This window comes from Ovis canadensis, chromosome 14 (assembly GCF_042477335.2).
Source record: "Ovis canadensis isolate MfBH-ARS-UI-01 breed Bighorn chromosome 14, ARS-UI_OviCan_v2, whole genome shotgun sequence".
NCBI lineage: Eukaryota > Metazoa > Chordata > Mammalia > Artiodactyla > Bovidae > Ovis > Ovis canadensis.
Genome location: NC_091258.1, coordinates 53,261,595 through 53,281,954, shown reverse-complemented (window position 1 = coordinate 53,281,954; position 20,360 = coordinate 53,261,595). Strand labels below are relative to the sequence as shown.

The window sequence follows — 20,360 nt, the reverse complement described above, 5'->3', positions numbered from 1 at the left end:
CTTCAGAGATGGGGTACTCTAAAGGAACCTGATTCTCCTGGCTAGTAGGCCTGGGACCCCTGCCACTGGGCAAGGGCAGTCCTGGGGGCTTCCTTTCTGTTTACCTGGACAGTGGGGGGACCCAGCCTTCCATGGGACATACAACCAGGCTGTTGCTGAAAGCTTCAGAATACCGGGAGGTGTCCTGGAAGGCAAAGTGGAACTCCTGCTCCTCCTTGTTGATGATCTTCACAGTCTCCCTGGCTTCTCTGCCTGAGGAGGAAACACCACCCTCAGGGGAGGCCTCGTGCCTGCTCCTGACGCACCTCAGCAGGCGAGAGGAGAACTGCTTAGAAGGAACTCTCCAGCTTTCCTTCCCTCTGCCAAGCTCCTCAGCCTTTGGCTACCTCTCTTCCTTCTTTTTACTCTACAAGTGTTCTTCCTCTCAAGGTGCTCCAGCTCTTCCTTCTAGAACTGTACCCCATCAACGGTCTGTTCCTCGTAGGCGGCCACTCAGCCTGGGCTGCAGCTCTCCTGGGATCCTTCTTGCTCCTTTAGACTCAATGCCTTCCTGCCTTTGTTAATGGGGGTTTGTAGGCCCCTCCGCTCTGCCCGTATCTCTGAATCATCTGTGCATCGCACTCTTTTGAATTAGATTTCAGGTGTGTCACGGGTGTCCTGACAGGGCCCTGACTAACGTATCTCTTGTCACTAGTTTGCTTTTTCTTGCTTTCCTTGACTACTGTGGAGCATTTATTTTTCTACATAAACTTTAGAATCATTTTACCAAATTCTGCCCTCATGTCAATCCTTTAGGACTAAGGTTGCCAGGTTTAGCAAACAATTTTTTTTAGTATAAGTATGTCCCAAATATTGCATGGGACATACTTATACTAAACGATCACTCCTTGTTATTTGAAATTCAAATTAAACAGTGCATCCTGTGTTTTATTAGACAACACTAGCTGGGATTTTATTGAGAACTTGATTAAATTTGTATTTAATTCTTGGGAGAATGGATAAATGTTCAGATTTTGCTTGAGGGCATTTTAATAAGACTTTATAGTTTTATTCATATAGCTCCTGAGCTTCTCTTGTTACATTTATCCTTAGCTATTATATAGGTCTTATCAGTATTGAACGGAATTTTCTGTTTGTTTCTAGGTGCTCATTGCTAGAAGAAAGAGAAACCATTGATTTTTGCATACGATTTGCAAACAGCCACTTCCTAAATTATCCTGCTGATTCTAGAAGTTTGTTTTGCTTTTCTCTAGAGTCTCTTGAGCTTATCTATGTATGGCGTCATTAGCAATAGCATAATGAGACAATTTTGTCTCTTTTTTCCCCCAACGTTTATGCTGATTATTTACTTTTCTTATTTTATTGTACTTGCTAAAATCACTAACAAAGTGTCCAATAATGACAGGGACAATGTCCATTCTTGCCTAATTCCTGACTTTAATTGAAGTGACTTCAGTGGTCTACTACCAGGTAATATTTGCCTCTTGATTTTGGTTAATCTTTAGTCAAGATTTTTCCCTCTGTTCCTATTTTACTACTAGAGCTTTTGTTGAGAATGTCTGCTGAGTTTTTAGCAATGACTCTTTGGTATATGCCAATACCGGGTTCTTCTTTAATCTGGCGATGTAATAATTATATTGAAATGTACCATCACCGCATTCCTAAATTGTCTTCTTATTATTCTTATGCTACATTGCCCACTTACTTGTTCAAAACCTGATTAAATGCCACAATCTCCTCCTATCTATTATATGTATCAGTGTAAGAAATGAATGGAAATAATATACATCATACTGTTCACAATGGTTTCCTCTGATGGAAAGGGAAAAATGAGGGAAGCGAGCAGTGATTATTTTATTTTTCCTTATACAACACCACATTGATTGACTTACAAAGAATGCTACTTTTATAACTAGCCTAATGAATTACTAAAACAAATCCTCTGACTTCAGTTGTATTTCTCACACACACACACACATACACAAAACATCACATCCATGTGATAGAGTCACGGTGTTACAGGGGGACTTGCCCATCATTTCCTTTATTTCAAGTCTCTGCTCAAATGTCACCCTCCCACTGCCCACTGGCACTCCTTTTCCCCCTACCCTCGTTTATTCTTTGGAACACTTATCCACACCTGACACGCTACATATCTCACCTTTCCATTTCTTGGTAGCCTGCCTCCTGCTGCTAGAATGTAACCATCATGAAGATCGGGACATGGGCGCTGCCCTCTGCGTTCCCAGCTCACAGGAGAGTGCCTGGCTCACGTGTGGGGCTCAGCAATATTTGCTGAGCTGGACATGAGTGTGGAAGGATGGCAGAGGGATGTGGTCACCGTGGCCCACAACCTGGGGGCACGTGCAAGGAGGGTGGGGCGGATACGGGGCTCTGGGGTGAAACCAGTCAATCCAGACCCCAGAGGAATCTTCCGAGTAGGCTCTGCAGCAAGCTTCCTCAATGTTCTTAGGTTATTAGTGCGTGGGTTTAGAAGACGCTTGATGGAAATTAGAATGAGAGGTCAAATATTCTGCGGCCGTGTGAATAGCAAAAAGAGGCCCTCTGACATGCTTCTGGAAGATACCAGGAGGAGTTCCCCTGCTGGGGGGACACCCTCGCCCACAGGTCATGCCAGCGGGGCAGCCTTACCCATGAGGAGACAACTGAAGTTGATGTGTGACTTGTCCAAATTGATGAGAGGGTCAGTGGCTTTGCCTACCAGCAGGAAAGGGACTGTGATGTTGTGTTCGGGGATTAAGAAAGTCCAGAATGCCTCCGAGATGTCCAGATGGGAAGGTGTGAACTGGAAGATAACCTAAGAAGACAGTTTGGAGCACAGTGGTTAGAGGCACTTTGATGTGTTTGCTCCACGTACTTTAAAGGCATGCCAGCCCTGGGGCTGTGCCGGGTGGCATTACCAGGTCATCACTTCCTTTCCCCTGTCTTTGTAAGGGCACATAAGTTTGGCTGTTCCAGTAACATCCATGTCTGTTTGCCCAGTCTACCAGGTATTTCTAAGGGCTTCTGCCCCGCTCATTTCTACTTCTAAGGCTCTGCTGGCTAGGCTTCCATGTCTTGGGATGGCATGTAAAAATGGAACAATTCAGGTAGAATTCGGAATTTTCCTGAAAAGTTCGGGAGAACTGGCAACCCTGGGCTCACTGCTGTGTGTGGTGATTTGTCCCCAGAGAAGCACTGTGGCCAGCCAACCCTGGTGCCCACCATTCCCTGTCATTGGCCCTTGGCCTGTGCTCTCCATTTTTATGATCTTTCTGAAGGCATCTCAATTAGTAATCTTTGTTTCATGGATTTATTTCTGCCCCCAATATTCTCTGTAGAATTTATAGGACACGGGGCCCGCAGAGCTGCTTTGGGCAGCAAGTTTGTCTTTCTTTAAATCTGACCCTCTGCTCTAAATCACTGTGTGGACATTAGGACTAAATCGTGGGACATGACTCTGCTGTTCTCTTTTGCCCTTTGGCCTGACCAAGTAAAGATCCATCTCTGTTCTTTCACGGCTGTCCCTGGACAAAAATAACTCGGCTCCTTGCTATTGTATGAGTCCTAGAGTCCCCAGGCGCTGGTGTCCAGCTCTCTTTTCCTTGCTTTTAAAATATCAATTTTTAAAACTTCAAATACTAGAGCTCTCTGTTTCTCTATGGCCAACAAAGACAGCTCAGGTTTGTCCTGTTCATGACTGGCTAACACACGGTAACCACCCGAGAAACACTTGTCGACGGACACACCCTCAGGCTGCTCTCCCTAACTCTACCCACGCTCTGCAGCACACCTGCTCTGCAGAGGCGGATGGGATGAATAAAGCCCTGGGTCGAGTGGTCCCCATTCACACATACCTCAGCTTTCTTTTCAGGGAGGATGAGGCCCTTCTCTGTAAGGCATGTGAAGGCTGGAGGGTTCTGGAGACTTTCAATTTCTTCAGAGACCCAGGAGAAGGTGTAGGCACTGCTGGTCGGGTTTAATATTGTAAAGGTTCTGCCCAAGGGGAAGAAGCGACAGCAGAGAGTGAGAGAGGGGCTTGCGGATTGAGAGAAAACTTTCTAGACTGTTCCCTAGCACAGTCCCCTTCTGTGGGGATCAGAACTGTTTTGGCCACTTTGTTACTGTAGAAACAAAAAGCGCATCTCACCTGGGGGTCCCAAGTGTGGCTCTAGTTCTGGACTTTGGAGTAATAACACCACCAAGGGCCCTTCTGTCCCGGTGATCCTCTGTGGTCTAGGTGGTGGTCAGGGATCATGTTTTATGTCTTTCAAATTTCCTGAGTGTCAAAACCAAGGAGACAGAAATCTGCCTCCTCACCGGAGCAACTCTCTAAAGTCAACCCCTAGGACAGCAAGCGTGCTTCTCAGTGTCAGTCTAGCTTGCTTCTCTGATTTTTTTCCTCCGGGTTTTTAGAAACACGAATTGATATGAACTCAACTAGGGCAAACCCACACCACTCACCGGAGATTCTTCCCTCCTATGCCCACACTGGTGAACTCAATCACCCGGGTGTTCGGATCCAGAGCCCCACCACTAGGCCCTCGGAGGTCTGGGTTGCGCCGACGACTGATGATGTAGTCTGAATCTTTCAGGTCAAAATGGCAGATGGGCAGGGAACTCCGCCCTTTGGCTGACAGGACTGGGCCATGCTCTCCGGGTGGCAGGTTAGGAATCCTGAGAAAATAAGGTTATTTTGATCTATTTATAACTCTTTAATCAGTTAACTCTTTTAACTCTTTAAACATGATACATAGTAGGTATTCACTAATTAATTGTGACAGGGATAAATACATGCATGGGCTGAGTACAGGGAGCCTGAATTCTGGTTCCTTCTGGGTGCCTTAGAAAAGACCCTGATGCTGGGAAAGACTGAAGGCAGGAGAAGGGGACGACAGAGGACAAGATGGTTGGATGGCATCACTGACTCAATGGACATGAGTTTGAGCAAGCTCCAGGAGACGGTGAAGGACGGGGAAGCCTAGAGCGCTGCAATCCATGGGGTTGCAAAGAGTCGGACGTGACTGAGTGACTAAACAACAGCGTGCCTTATTTTGGCCTCAAGTTACTTCCTTTACCAATGGTGAGAAGACCTCCCTGCTATAAAGTCAGCACAGAGTCTTTCCCTCTGGGCTCTTTCATTGGCATCTAATGGGATACGAAAAAGGACCCAGGCATCCTTAAGAAAACAAAACAAAACAAAAAACTACCCTGAGCTTCTCGGAGAAAGTGGATGAGATGTGAGCAGACCTCTATCCCCAGCACTGAGCTCAGGTGGCCCAGGTGTGGGAAGGGTCCCTGCAGTGTGACTGCACGTTTTCCACAGGTCTTATGGCTCACGGAGGTCTCACCCCATGCCATGGGTCACAGCCTTCCTCTAAGGCAGGTGACCTCCCTGGAGCCCCCAGGGACTTTCATTGCCAGATATTATTGGATCAGCCCTCCTCTAACTGGACCTGGACTCCATCTGCTCCTCTCTTCCTATGTTCCAGGCCCACCTCCTCCGTCGCCACTACCACCTGATGTTTAACTGTACTTGCTGTATGCCGGGCACCGTTCTAAGCTCTTCACTTGAATTAGCTCGTTTAGTTTTCACAACAACTCTACAGAGTGGGTACTGTTATTTGCATTTTACATAGGGGGAAACTGAGCCTCAGAAAAGGTAAAAGAAAGCTCTTCCAAGGCCATGCTTGCCCAGGACTGGAGCCCAGCTGGCTGCCCACCATTCTGGTGCCCCAGTGGGATCCTGTGTGTGGCAGGGGAGGGGCAGGTGGGCAGGAGGCAGGGTCCACAGAGGGTTGATGAACAATACAAAAGACCAGACTCCTCTTGTTCTCCAGAGGGAAATGTGCTAGTGTGGGGCTCTAGATGGGGCTGGGGTGAAAGAACGGTGGTTGTGGTGGGACAGAAGAGGGGTTAGGAGAGAGTCTCCTTACTGGCAGAAAAGATTGCTCTCGAAGTCTCCAACTTCCAATGGGGAGAATTTCACTTTGAGCTTCTGAGTCTTCCCCACTGGCACGATACCCGAGACGGGCTCCACAGAGAAGGGTGGCAGGAAAGTTTCATTCCAGTGGTCCACGGCACTGTCTGCTGTGCTGACTGTGTGCAGCGTGCCCTGGCTAAGCTGGTCTCTTTGGGAGAAACCTGGGGGCAGATAAGAGTGCCAGTGATGTTCTGCATTTGCAGTGGGAGGGTGGTGATGGCAGCCCACTCATATAGGTCCTTAGGCACCCTCTATGAGGTCTGTGGGCTCACCTCTCCTAGCCGGTATACTTAACTTTGGGCCCCACGGGTAAGGAATTAGCTGTGTCTCACAGGAGATTCATGAAAAAGACTTCTATTAATTACATCAGGTTTTCAAGTGTTTTTCCTTTTTACTCAAGGGTATGGGTCAAGTAGATGTCTGTGGGTCAACTGTCTTAAGAATAATGGGTTGTGAAATAATTTTTTGGAGAATCATTGCTTTAAAGCAGGGGTTCACCATCTGGGGGGGTCCATGAAAAAGAGTCCATTGGAAAGAGTCCATGGGAATCTCCAAACTGAGAGAGTAGTATTGGACATTTGCCCGCCAAGGGTTGAGTTCTCTTCACATGTACCAACTGCAAATTGGGCATGGGTGTGTGTTTTCTTGGGGAGTCAGTTCACAGATTTCATCAGCTTCTCCAAGAGTCTGTGATTTCTAGAAGGTTAAGATCTAAAAGAAAAGACTCCGAGGGGTCTGTGAGAGGGGGTACCAGCTTTGTGGGGCCCAGGGAGGCAGAATTCAGTTCTGGAGTTTCTTGGGCCCCTTCAGCTCTGCAGACACTAGGGGCCCTCTGCTCTGCTTCTTTGCTACCAAGGGGGTGGTTGGAGCAGTGCTTGCTTCTCCATGAACCAGACCCTTCTACTAATTGGGGACCCAGCTCAAGCCCTGGGTTTTACCTGTCACCTCATTTACCTTGGTTGTCTGGCATGGCAAAGCTGACAGCCTTTGCTGTCTCTTCTGAGATCCAGCTGAATTCCAGCTGCACATTTCCTGAGTTAATCAGTTCAAACCTGCAAACAGATCAGGGATCGGATGTGAGAAACACGCTGAAGACGGTTTCTGTCCTGTCTGCACATCATCTGTACCATTAACTTTTTTTTAAAGTCAAGTCACTTTGTTTCCTAAATGTTTCTTCAAAGGCAATTTTATTTGAAATCAAGCATGTGATTTAAAATTATAGTTCCTTTTAAAACACAAAAATATATACATAGCTATTACAAGCCAAAGAATCCAGATGTTTCATTCGTCTTGTGTACCCCTGGCACAGTGTGCCTTGAGCTCTCAGCCTGCATCGTAGTCATCCTGAAAAATTCCCATGGGAGAGGAAACAAAATCCATTCACAAGACAGTATCTCCCTCGGGTGCAAACTCCAAGGCCTCTCCTTTCCTGAATCACTTTTCCCCAGAAACAATGTCCTCATGGTCAGAAATCATTCGACCCCCACCTGAAGTGTCTTCACTGGCTAAGATACTGACTTGTCTCAGATCCTGAATTAGCGGATCCTCATCTTGCCTCAAGTTTTCCTGCTCTGTGGTAAGAATTGGGAGACAGAAGCTTTTTCTGGAGTCACTGTTAAACGTGATCACAGACAGTCACAGCAAGAGGATGATTCAAGGAAATGGTTGTGCAAGTGAGAGAAAAACACACACATTCTTCCCAGTTTTAGGGGAGAAGTGGGAGCTGAGACTCGGGGGCAGAGGGAAGGGGTCCAAGGGAGGGGTTGAAGGATTAGATTCCCTATATCCAGTCCAGGTAGACTATGCAGCTGTGCGTGAAGTCAAGTGTTTTGGCCTCAGGGGCTTGTGTGAATTTATGAATTATGTGAATTTATGAGCACTGGTCTTTAGGCTAAAGCAAATTTTTATGAAGGGGAGAAATCTCAGTGGCACAGGATACTTCCAGCAGAAGCACTCTTGGTTTAGGCCCAGGGGTGAACAGACATTTCTGTAAAGGTCTTGGGCATCAGGAGCCAGAGGTCTCTGCAGTAGCTACTCCCTTTGCTGGGGAAGCAGCCTTGGATGATAATAGACAAACGGGCATGACTGTGTGCCCACACGACATACAGCACAACTGTACCTACAAAAATAAGCAGCTGCCGAGTTTGGACCATGGGCCAGAGTTTGGTGACCCCCACGGTAGGTGAAATGGGCACCAGCAGAAGATCCCACTTCCTGTCTCCTAGCTTTTGGTTCTGTAATAATTTGAGAGGATACATTAAGGGCCAAAGTGCAGAATGAGTTGAACAATTAATTACCAATTTTTACAAAGTAGAAATGTCCGTGGTTTACACTTTTGTGTTTGTAATTCTCAAAGAAGAGTCACAGGCCTTCTCTCTGCCCGAAGGCCCTTTATCTCACTTCTTCACCTGGCCACCTCTTATTTGTCCTCCGAAGTTCAGCTGGTCCACCACTTTAGGAAGTTTTCCCAGACACTTGTCTCTCCCCATATCTTGGTCTGCCTTTGGGATGCTTACTGCAAACCCAGAGCATTGGACTGTAACCATCAATTCAACCATTTTCACCCATTTCCCCAACACCCACTATGAGCTCTTTGAGAGCAGGACCCATGCATCCTTGTACCAACTGGGTGTGAATGAAGGGTTAACATAACCCCTTCTCCTTCTAAGCACAGTTTTGACTTTGAATCCGTTTTTGAGTTCTGTGTCCATGGAAGCCTGATAAGAGAGAAGTATCAATCATCTATGTTATGAGACAACTTTGTTTATAGTGAAAATGAGCCCTGATTGCTACCTTGCTTCGGGGCTGGGAGGAATCATGACACCCGGAGGGAAGCCACGCACTGGGGTTCTCTGAGTGTAGGGACTCTGGTAACAGGGCAGGTCCCTTGCAGGAATCCTGGAGGCTATGGCCCTGCAGCGCTTGTGAGAAATGTTGGTTTCTGTTGGTCACGGCCTTCCAAGCTAAGGTGAACCTTATGCCCACCAACATGGACACTGTCTGAGCTGTCACTTGGGGCAGAGGGGTGTGCAATAAGAATAGTTGTTGGGTGGTGATATGGACCATTGCAAGGACTGTTCCCACTGAAGCTGAATCAAGTCTACATCTTGATTTCAAGTCTGAACTTGAATAGTTTCGTGGGTCTGAGTGTTTCATTGGACCTACGAAGACCCTCTGGTGCCTGCCACGCAGGTGTTATGTCCGGTCTGTGCTGTCATGGACACTGAATAAATGTTTGCGTGAGTGAATGATGGAATGAAAGGACTACTCTAAGAGTGTCAGGAGGCTTCTGATGACTCACTCAAACACTCGAGTCTGGTAAATCAGTGTTTCCTTAAAGTGCACGTTGGTAGTCTGGCACTTATATGAGGCGAAATTCACGTGGGCACTGATTTGCAGCTGCAGTTCTCGATAGTTCTCTTCTAGGACTGAGTAAGCCGGCTCGGGATCAGTCTCTATCACCTGCAACAAAGACAAGCCATGTCCTCAGTGATGCAGAGCCAGCTGCCTTAGGAATGATGGGGAGAAGAGACAGTGCTTCATCCTACCCATGCAAGCGAGCACCAGCCCAAGAGCCCAAGTTCCAGGATACCTGATGAGGTCACACCTAAAATGACTCATAAACGGGAAGGGAAGAAAGTGAATAACACACAATTACTGAGAGCATGACGACTGCACAGGCATGAGTTTTGGGGTCAGATACACTCCAAAAAAGGTTAAAAAAAAAGGAATCATAAAGATAGGAACAGATACTAATAAAACAGAAAATAAATCTAAACCAGAGAGGATCAGTGAAACTAAAAGCTGTTTATTTGAAAAGATTAAGAAAAACTTTGGTGAGAATGATCAAGAAGAATAAAAGAAAGACAGAATAAAAATAACCAATATCAAATGAAAAAGGAGACATCACTGTCTACCCTACATATACTTAAACATGATAAAAAATGTTATGAATAATTTTATGAAGATACATACGGAAACTTAGTTGAAGGGAAAATTCCTAAAAAATAATTTAATAAAACAGACTCAAGGGACTTCCCTGGTGGCCCAGTGGTTAAGAATCCGCCTTGCAATGCAAGGGACGCAGGTTCGATCCCTGGTCAGGGAACTAAGGTCCCACATGCCACAGGCAGCTAAAGCCTACGCACCACAACTAGAGAGAAGCCCTCATAGGGCAATGATAGATTCCATAGAAAAGAGCCTGCGTGAGGCAGCTAAGACCCAATGCAGCCAAATAAATAAATACTAAGAAAAGGACTCAAAAACAAATTTAAAAAACCCTAAAGAGTCTTATTAATATTAAAGAAACTGAGCAGTAGCCAAAAAGAAAAAAATCTTTAAAAAGACCTAAAGAGCGACTTTCACTTTCACTGTTTTGTATGGGCAGTGAGCTCCAAAATCACTGCAGATGGTGACTGCAGCCATGAGATTAAAAGACGCTTACTCCTTGGGAGGAAAGTTATGACCAACCTAGACAGCATATTCAAAAGCAGAGACATTACTTTGTCAACAAAGGTCTGTCTAGTCAAGGCTATGGTTTTTCCAGTGGTCATGTATGGATGTGAGAGTTGGACTGGGAAGAAAGCTGAGTATCAAAGAACTGATGCTTTTGAACTGTGGTGTTGGAGAAGACTCTTGGGAGTCCCTTGGACTGCAAGGAGATTCAACCAGTCCATCCTAAAGGAGATCAGTCCTGGGTGCTCATTGGAAAGACTGATGCTGAAGCTGAAACTCCAGTACTTTGGCCACCTGATGAGAAGAGCTGACTCATTTGAAAAGACCCTGATGCTGGGAAAGGTTGAGGGCAGGAGAAGAAGGGGACGACAGGATAAGATGGTTGGATGGCATCACCGACTCAACAGACATGGGTCTGGGTGGACTCCAGCAGTTGGTGATGGACAGGGAGGCCTGGCGTGCTGTGGTTCATGAGGTTGCAAAGAATCGGACACGACTGAGTGACTAAACTGATACTGATATTGAAAGAGAGATATACCTTGATGAATTAATGTTATAAAATGATCAATTTTTCTTAAACTGATTTATAGATACAATCCAATTCCAATCAGGTTTCCATCAGGGTTTTAATAATACTTGTTTAAATGGATTCAAAAATTATTTAGAAAAATAAAGGGCCAAGAATAATCAAAATACTTTAGAATAAAACAGTATGGAGATAATCATGAAAAGATACACTAAAGAAAGTGAAAAGATAAGTGATAAATACGGTGAGGATATTTCCCTCATAGCTCAGTAGGTAAAGAATCTGCCTGAAATGCAGGAGACCTGGGTTCGATTCCTGGGTTGGGAAGATCGCCTGGAGAAGGAAATGGCAATCCATTCCAGTATTCTTGCCTGGAAAATCCCATGGACAGAGGAGGCTGGTGGGCTACAGTCCATGCGGTTGCAAAGAGTTGGACACGACTTAGCAACTAAACCATAAATCACCACCACAGGAACAAAAGAGCTTATCAAAATGAAAATAACCAATATCACGCTTTTCCAAGATAAATTCCATGTTTTAGGAATATAAACTCTTGCAAATGAACACCATGTGACCTGAACTATAATGCTCACAGAAATGCTGTCCACGGTAGCAAAGCTCAAGTAGTTTTCAAAAGAAGAATGGGTAAATAATAATGTAATTCCTCATAGCAGTGACATGGGTGTGCTACGGCCAAATGCAGCAACACAGATGACCGCACGCAATAACCTATGAAAAATAAAGTTCAAAACCACACTGGAACAATATGCAGAACACATAGGGTAATTTAAAAAAGAACTAAAAACAAAAATCAAGGGAATGAGCAAACAAGATCCTGGGATAGTGACCACCTCTCGGTTGGTGGGAGGGAACGGCTGAGAAGCACACAGGTAATCCTGGTTATACTTCCTGTGTTGGGTGTGGGTTCATCTCTGTTAATTATTTTACTAAAAAGAAACCAACTAAGGAATAATTAAAGGAGTGGCATGCATGGACCAAACAAGAGATTAACCTAATTCTGGACACTGAGGGAAAAAGGAAGCAGCTAAAAGACTAGTTGTCAGGTTTCTGATATAGAAAAAGGTGGGGGCCTTGCTCAGCTAGAAACTATATACTGAGACGTACACAAAAGCTCTGCCAGTGAAGCTAGTGGTTTGTGTGGTATGTGTGGTGAGGATGGCAGGAGGCATGCTTGGAAGTTCAGTTTGCCGCTTTGGAAACCCAGGTCAGGTGATTGGGGACTGTTTCTTTTTTCCATGAAAGAAGGAAATGATGAGACGCTGAAGATGACAGCAGTAGGCATCTAAGCGTGGCAGGCCTGGTCAGACTAGGGGCTTGGTGCCCCTACTCACTTTTCGCTTTGTAGTGAAAGTCCCGGGAGTGTTTCTGGGCACGTCCACCCACTTGACCGTCCGCATGCGGTCATCCCAGTCAGGTACTTGGTCTGCAGGGAGCGGAAACATGATCTTGGAGACCTTGCACTTGACCCCCATCTTCTTCAGGTTGATGGGCACGTCTGACTTCATGGTCACCACTACGTCCTTGGCACAGCCAGGGTGGAGGTGGCCCATCTGTGGAAGAGCCTTGTATTAGTGTTTGGGGGAATTCAGTCTTGAGGACTCTTCATGCCTGATGGTGCCATTCTAGGGGCAGAACCGAAGTCCCGGCAAAAATGCATCGTTCAAGAACATATATGTAGATCATCGTAAATATGTACATGAGGTTCTTAGAAATAGAATCATAAAAGCAAGAGCAGCTAGCTAAAAAAAAAAAAAAAAAGAGCAGCTAGCTATATAGCACAGAGAGCTCAGCCCAGTGCTCTGTGAGGACTTAAGAGGGGTGGGACGGTAGAGGGGAGGGAAACTCAAGAGGGAGGGGATGTAAGTATACATATAGCTGAGTCACTTCATTGTATAGCAGTAACTAATACAACACTGCAAAGCAATTATACTCCAATAAAAAACCAACACTCACACAATGCAATACTATGAGAAATAAGAAGAAAGCATGAGGAACTAATATTATCAAACTGCCACATGCTTCAGATACTATTCTAAACTTTAACAAAATTCTACGAACCCCCATGACAACCCTATAGATGTGCAGCTATAACCCCGATTTTATAGGCAAGGAAACTGGTAAGTTGCTCAAGGTCATACCATTAATACTAGAATATCTGGATTCAGACCCAGGTAGGATGGTGCCAGATACCATGCTCTTAACCATCTGTAAATCTTAATCATATGATCCACACAAATTATGGACAGAGGTACACAGTACCTTAGCAGTTGTCAAGTGTGATCTAGTGACCCCTGGGGGCCCTGGGTCCTTTTCAGGAGTCAACAAGGTCAACACTATTTTCATCATAATACTAAGATGACATTTGACTTTTTCATTCTCATTTTCTCATGAGTATACAAAGGAATACTCTCCACTGTATACTCAGAGACATGAGTATACACTCTATTCTCTTCCTACAGATTATATGAACTATGATATTGCATCAGACAGCATGCAGAAGCCAATATAAGAATCCAGCTATCTTCTACTAGGCCAGATACTAAAGGGTCTTGTAAAAACGTAAAACAATGTCACTCTTCTCACATACTGTTTTGAAAATAAAGCCATTTTCAAAAAATATGGCATCATATTAACATGTAATAGGCTTGTTATATTTTAAGTGAATAAATATGTATTTTTAAAGATTTTCTGTTGTAACTTCTAATATGATAGACGTGATCCATGTAAACAAAAGCTCTTTGAGGGTCTTCAATAATGTTTAAGCATATAAAGGAGGGCTGACACCAAAAAGGTTGCGATTTCCTAAAGTAGTCCAGATATATAGGAAATCCAATTTGGTCTGTAGAATAAAATCATTTGCGCTTTAGCACACATAAATTCACATACATATATCCAAATGTATACTATATACAGTCCTATATATGTAGTTTTCTCATGTTTCCAATAAATTTAAAACTCTTTCTCCTCTGGGAAGTGAAGGGAGGAGAAAGCTTAATCCTTCCCAAGGCCATGACTCGTGTGTGTGTGTGTGTGTGTGTGTGTGTGCGTGCGCGCAGGTGTACACCAGGGTGTGTGTGTGTGTGCACGTGCACGTGTACACCAGGGTGTGTGTGGGTGTGTGTGTGTGTGTGGGTGGGTGGGTCGTGAGAATGGATCATGGGAAGCTAATTCTGCCTACTTTGACTACCACTTTACATCTTCCCAGGAAGCAAAGCACTTCTTCCTGATAGTGCACTAATATTTAAAGTGATAAAGTGGGTCCCCAACCCTCCTCCACCTTCCTAGACTGCTGTGCTTAAATAGACTTGGTGGGGGAAACAAAGCAGGAGGTCGTGGACACATCCATAGTCCTGGGAACTCAGAAGCGGACTCTCTGTGGAAAGCAAGTGCTGGGGAACTCCCTGGCGGTCCAGTGCTTAGGACGCCACACGCTCACTGCTGAGGGTGCGGGTTTGATCCCTGGTTGTGGAACTAAGATCCCATAAGCTGTGCAGCAAGGCCAAAAAAAAAAAAAAAAGAGCAAGTGCTGGCCAGCGCTGAGGTGCTGCTGCCATGTTGTCCTCAGCTTTATTCAGTGTCAAGATTTGCTCAGCAATCCATAACATGCGTGCTGTGAGATGCTAAAAGAAGAAATCCCAGGTAAAACACAGTTGACTATGTTTTAATATGCTGAAGGAGACTGAGAATCTTTGGGAGAAAGATGTAACTTGTAATATTTTCTAAATCTCTGTTGTCCACAAAACCCACCACCCCCATTTTAGCTTTTGATGAACCACTTTTGCAGGATGAACACTCAAAAGAATACACACCGAGGGGGACACGGTCTATACTCAGGGATGGGAAGACTGGGGCCTGTCTTCATCCACGGAGGTCTCCATGGAATTCTCAACATCAGCCTAGCCATTGACTTGGCTGACCTCACTCTCTTTTCTTAGGCCAGAGGGGACACTTCTGGCACTAAGTGTGAGTGAGGGACACATCCCCCTCATCCCACGTATCTGTGGACTGGGTCAACAGTCAAGTCAGGGTTGGTGTAGGCCTAAGGGAGTGTGGAAAACAAGGACTATCTTTCACTTACCTGTGGGGAGAAAGAAACGGTAGCCAAAAGCGGCCATTCAAACCGTATCACATTCGCTTGGCTGTGATTAGTGATGGTGAAGCTCACATTATAGCTGGTTCCAATGTGGCAGTCCCCGAACTGGATATGATTCACCAGAGCAGCTAGGGAACAGAAGCAGGGGGCAGTGAGCCCCCCCTTGTCTCTGCAGGCTCGCTTCCCCTGAGGAGCCAGCACTTGAAAGACACTGTACCTCATCCTCATGCAACCCTACCCTCCTCGGATGGTCACCTCACCCTCATGCAACCCTACCCTCCTTGGACAGTCATCCGGCAAACACCTAGAGTCCCTGGGCAGCACGCTTTCTCTTCTATGGGAGCATCTATTTACCATCCATCCACCCACCCATCCTGGCCCTCACCTCCATCTGTACAAAGGAAAACACAACCACCCCCTCAACTCCGTTTGTTTGCTGAAACAGTACTATTAAGGTTTGGAACTGCCACACAGAATGCAGGAGTCCCCACTGAATTTGAATTACAAATAAATGACGAGTAATTTTTAGTATAAGTAATGTCCGAGGCAAAATTTGGGGACATAAATATACTCAAAGTTATACATGGTTTACCTAAAATTCAAGTTTAATATCTAAAAATTTAATGGGGACTGCTGTATTCTGATTTTCCAAACCTGGTAACCCTATTAGAAGTAAGTGAAGTCGCTCAGTCATGTCTGACTCTTTGCGACCCCATGGACTGTAGGCCACCAGGCGCCTGAGTCCATGGGATTTCCCAGGCAAGAATAGTGGAGCGGGTTGCCATTTCCTTCTCCAGGGGATCTTCCCGACCCAGGGATTGAACCTGGGTCTCTCGCATTGCAGGCAGACGCTTTAACCTCTGAGCCACCAGGGAAGCCCATTAGAAGTAAAGGGAATCTGATTTCTGACCTAGGGTTCATGGCTGGCTTCTGCTTGACCCCTGATAAGAGAGATGCCACCGTGTAGCTGCAAACAGAGGTGAAAACACCAGCTACATGAGGAGCACTGATTTTAACCCATGCTGTAGGGACTGCCTGATGCTACATTCTGGGACTGGAATTAAGCTCCTAGAAAAACTGTGAGACTGTGTTTATAACTCACTTCACAGCAGTCAGCCACACAGTCAGGGTTTTAACGAATGCTTTTTGATAATAATGATGAAGTACGTTTTCTCCGGCCCAGTGAATACAGTTAACCAAATGCAGCAGTGGTGCCTGGCAGAATACAGAGAGCACGTCTTCAGGTCTGATACACACACAGATCACCGAGGGATCTTGTTAAACTGCAAATTCTCATTCAATAGGTCTGAGGTGCTGGGGTGAGTCTGAAACTCCCATTTCTAGGGACTCCCAGGTGATGCCGATGCTGTAGGTCCTGACAGCATGCTAATAGTGAGGCTGCAGGGAACAGTCTAGGGGAAGCACAGACCTACACATTCTCTAATTCAGCCAGCTGGCCATTTCCTTGAGAATGTCTAGGACACATGATACAGACGAAACAGACAATACCAACACAAGCCAGCTTGAAAATACAGACAGGGAAAACTCCAGAGATACACGTACTCACTTCTTAGCTAATCTGGAATTTAAATTTCACTTATTAACTAACTCAATTGGAATTTGAGCTCAAAGAAAAAGCTCCGTATAGGGTAGACTCTCTTATTAATTATTCTCTGGAACTCCAAGCACATGCACACGGATGCTCAACAGATGTTCCTTGAGGGAACACAGGGAGGGTGCGGAGACTGGGCCAGGCGTGAGCGAGCAAACGGCAATAAGGAAGAGACGCCAGCCTGAACTCCTAGGAAGCTAGCCAACAAGGAGGAGACGCCAGCCTAAACTCCCAGGAAGCTAGCCAACCTGTTACTTAAATTTCATTCTTATTTAAAATGACCCAAGAGGGACTTCCTTGGTGGTCCAGTGGTTGAGACTTCGCCTTTCAATGTAGGGGTTGAGGGTTCGATCCCTGGTCAGGGAACTAAGATCCCACACACCTCGTGGTCAACAAATAAAACAGAGGCAATGCTGCAACAAATTCAATATAGACTTTAAAAATAGTCCACATCAAAAAAAAAATCTTAAAAAATAAAATAATAAAAATGACCCAAGGGCCAACAGTTGCCAACACCTCGTTGCTGCTCCTCTCACCTGCCACCAAGTCTTCTATGCTGCTTTCCTCATTGGCCTCAGAGATATCTGAGGACTCCTGGCTGGAGGAAGCCACCAGCCCGTGGATGTTGTCCAAGGTGATATCATCCTCATAGCCCTCTCCCACCATGTGGATGACTGTATCCTCGTACTGGTTGTTGATCACTGACAAGTGAAGGGTGCCTGCCATTCTCCCGACTTTCTTGGAGTGGAAAACAACATCAAATTCGGCTATTTCTCCAGGAGGAACAACCAGGGAAGCTGTGTGAGGTTTCTTTGCTGCAATGAGAAGTGAGAGACATGATCTAGAGTCAATTTAAAGGAATATGTATCTGTAAAGACCTGGACTCAAGGGAAAGCAGCCCTCGTGTGGGAAGGAGTCTTGCCTAGAGAGGCCATTGGTGACAAAGCTGAGCATCTGACTCGGGCTGAGTACACGTTAATTCCTAACAAAACAGCTACCGGCACCTATTGCTCTCCAGAAGCTATACTCACCCTACTTACCTTTTGCTTGTGGTTTGTTTTCCTCTGTGATATAGATATAGGAGGTAGAGGGCTTCCCTTTCAGGGAGAAGACTCCTAGTTGGTCCTGTATATCAACGTGCAGCTGGCAGAAGGAAGGCAAGACAGAGTGTTAAGCTTACAGGTTGCTCATGCTTTCTGAACTGAGTGAGAGACACTGTGCTGTTGGGGAAGTACCCCTCTTAACCCCAGATCATTGTGCCTAGGGCTCACTTTTGTGAGTTTCTTATTAAGAGAGAGAGAATAAATATTATTCTTGGAAAGGAGAAATAAAAATTTTAGCTCAGCTCTTGCTATTCAAATAAGGAAGCAGAGGTCCAGAGAGTATGGAGACTTTCTGGAACACCCAGCTATGTAGTGTTAAAATGGGGCTGCCAAGCCCTCTGTTACTGACAAACCAGTTGTAAAATATACAGCAGACTAATAAAGTGGGAATGACAGCTTTCCTGGTGGCTCAGATGATAAAGAATCTGCCTGTGATACAGGAGACCCAGGTACACTCCCTGGGTTGGGAAGATCCCCTGGAGAAGGGAAAGGCCAGTATTCTTGCCTGGAGAATTCCATGGACAGTGGAGCCTGGTGGGCCGCAGTCCATGGGGGTCTCAAAGAGTTGGACACAGCTAAGCAACTAATGCAACAACAAAAATAAAATGGAAATGAATATTCATCACTTTATGAGGACTTGCATGAATGTGAGTTCCTAAAAACCAGTGTCTTCTAGATAGGAGTAGGTCATTTTCAAAAGTCCTACAGTTCTTTGAATAATACTTACACGATTTATCACCTTTTTTGTAAAATAAAAACATAAGTGCTGAACCCAAAGTCCCTTCAGATGTTATATCTCTCACCCCTGATGAAGTTTCTTTCATTTTTTTTTCTTTATTGCAAACGCAGTGTTCATTACAGGAAAAAAAAAAAAAAGTGAAAAAACAAAGACACTCAGAACACCCATAATCCTATTCATTCAGCTTGGTGTATATTGCTGCTCACCGCCTTGCACTGTCATTTCCAGTGTGCCATGCATCGGCGTCCCAGTAATCAGACCAACCCTGGCTCCCTCTGCACACCCACGTCTTACCCATGTTCCTGTATGAGGAACGTGAAAGAAGTCCTCACAAGTTAGGGATGGCAGAGACCTCAACATCAAAAGTCTCGCTTCTGAAGACTCTCCCTTTTCACCCCATGCTCACCCTCCAGCAGTACCTTGGCGGGGATGGCACCACTGTTCTTGAGGATAAGAGGCAGTGTCTCTGAACGACCAAGCAGAAGCCTCTTAAAGAGAAGTAAGAGGTTTCCATACTGGTTGTAGAGAACTGGCCGCATGATGGTCACCCGAGGGAGGTTCCCCTCTCCAACGATATCAAACACAAGGCTTCGGTTCTTGGCCAGGTTGCTGCAGGGAATGGGAAGATAGAGGCCTGTCAGCCTAGCAAGGCAGGAAGGACATGCCACAGACAGCATGGCCTACAGCCCTGCTGGAGGAGGGGAGCTGGGTAGCTGTACCTGGGCAAGCCATCCAAGGTGGCCTCAAAGATGCACTGGTAGGTCTGCATGGTCTGTGGGGTGAAGGACACTGTGGCAAAGGCATGTGAGCGGCTAGCAACACACATCTTGTTGGGTTCCACTTCAAAGATGTCGGTGATGCGGGCAAAGACCTGGAAAGGGGAAGGGGAGCAGGGACTGGTGTGTATGCCACTTGATGGTTGCACAGGGCTTGCTGCTCATCTCTACTGGCCCTGCTGTGACTTCCCTCCTCTAAGCTCTGTGCAGGCATGTCCCACTACTTGGACAATCCTGCTCCTGGAAGATGTGGCCTGGGTTCTCGGGGACCCAACCCTAAGCATTAATCGGCTGGACTTGGCCAGACTTGTGGTCTCTGCAATTAGATGAACTAAACTGCATCTTGGATAGCAAATCCACCCCACCCCACCCCCACTTTTCTCTCTCTTTCACACACACATGCACACACACACAAATAAATTTAAAATGCCAGAGACTCCTGGTGGTTACTGATGTGAAGCTTGGGCTAGAAGCCAGACGAGAGAAAGGAGCAATGGAGACACCATGTGTGAGAGACATGTGGCCTTTGGCAGATGATCTGAAAGTTTGATTTCAGGTGACAATTTCAGTCAGTCTTTCAGGCCTCTGGCTACAGGCTGTGTTCCATCCTGCACGTGAGGTCTCGGATTCACTGAAGCAAACCTTTTTGTGGTGGGGTCATTCTGAGTGGGTTTCTGCTCTTTGCAGTTTTAACAGTACTAGTTAGAACCACCTCCTGCAGCACTTTATCTGCTCCTGTTTGGGAGCAATGTTTGGGGAAGACTGCGGGCATGACCTCAAAAGAACTTTTTATTCTCATGGGAGGAAGGTGGGATTCAAGACTGACTATTCCTTCTTGCTCTTAAGCTGAGAGTATAATTTCTTCGCCCGTTCCAAAGGATAATCTGCAAATTAAGGAAGGACGACAGCATGCATTTGTCTAAAAAAGTGTGTGCCTCGGTCACTGGGCCCCTGAGGCCATGTGAGGGCAGATTCAGCTAGGGATGCACCCATCACCAAAGGTTAATACGGTGCAACTTCTGAAGCCTGGGCTAGAAGGTGAAGCACATCAG

General features: G+C 45.8%; 1 protein-coding gene across 1 annotated transcript in view; it reads right to left on the bottom strand.

Moving 5' to 3' along the window:
* HYDIN (HYDIN axonemal central pair apparatus protein) overlaps positions 1-20,360 on the bottom strand; it is a 347,975-nt gene that overhangs the window by 22,532 nt on the left and 305,083 nt on the right. Inside the window, 13 exon segments of the mRNA XM_069548980.1 lie at positions 105-252; positions 2,653-2,818; positions 3,858-3,996; positions 4,465-4,677; positions 5,937-6,144; positions 6,938-7,035; positions 9,285-9,445; positions 12,317-12,535; positions 15,064-15,206; positions 17,227-17,505; positions 17,731-17,833; positions 18,952-19,141; positions 19,252-19,403. Of these exon segments, the coding sequence (XP_069405081.1) occupies positions 105-252; positions 2,653-2,818; positions 3,858-3,996; positions 4,465-4,677; positions 5,937-6,144; positions 6,938-7,035; positions 9,285-9,445; positions 12,317-12,535; positions 15,064-15,206; positions 17,227-17,505; positions 17,731-17,833; positions 18,952-19,141; positions 19,252-19,403 (2,219 nt within the window).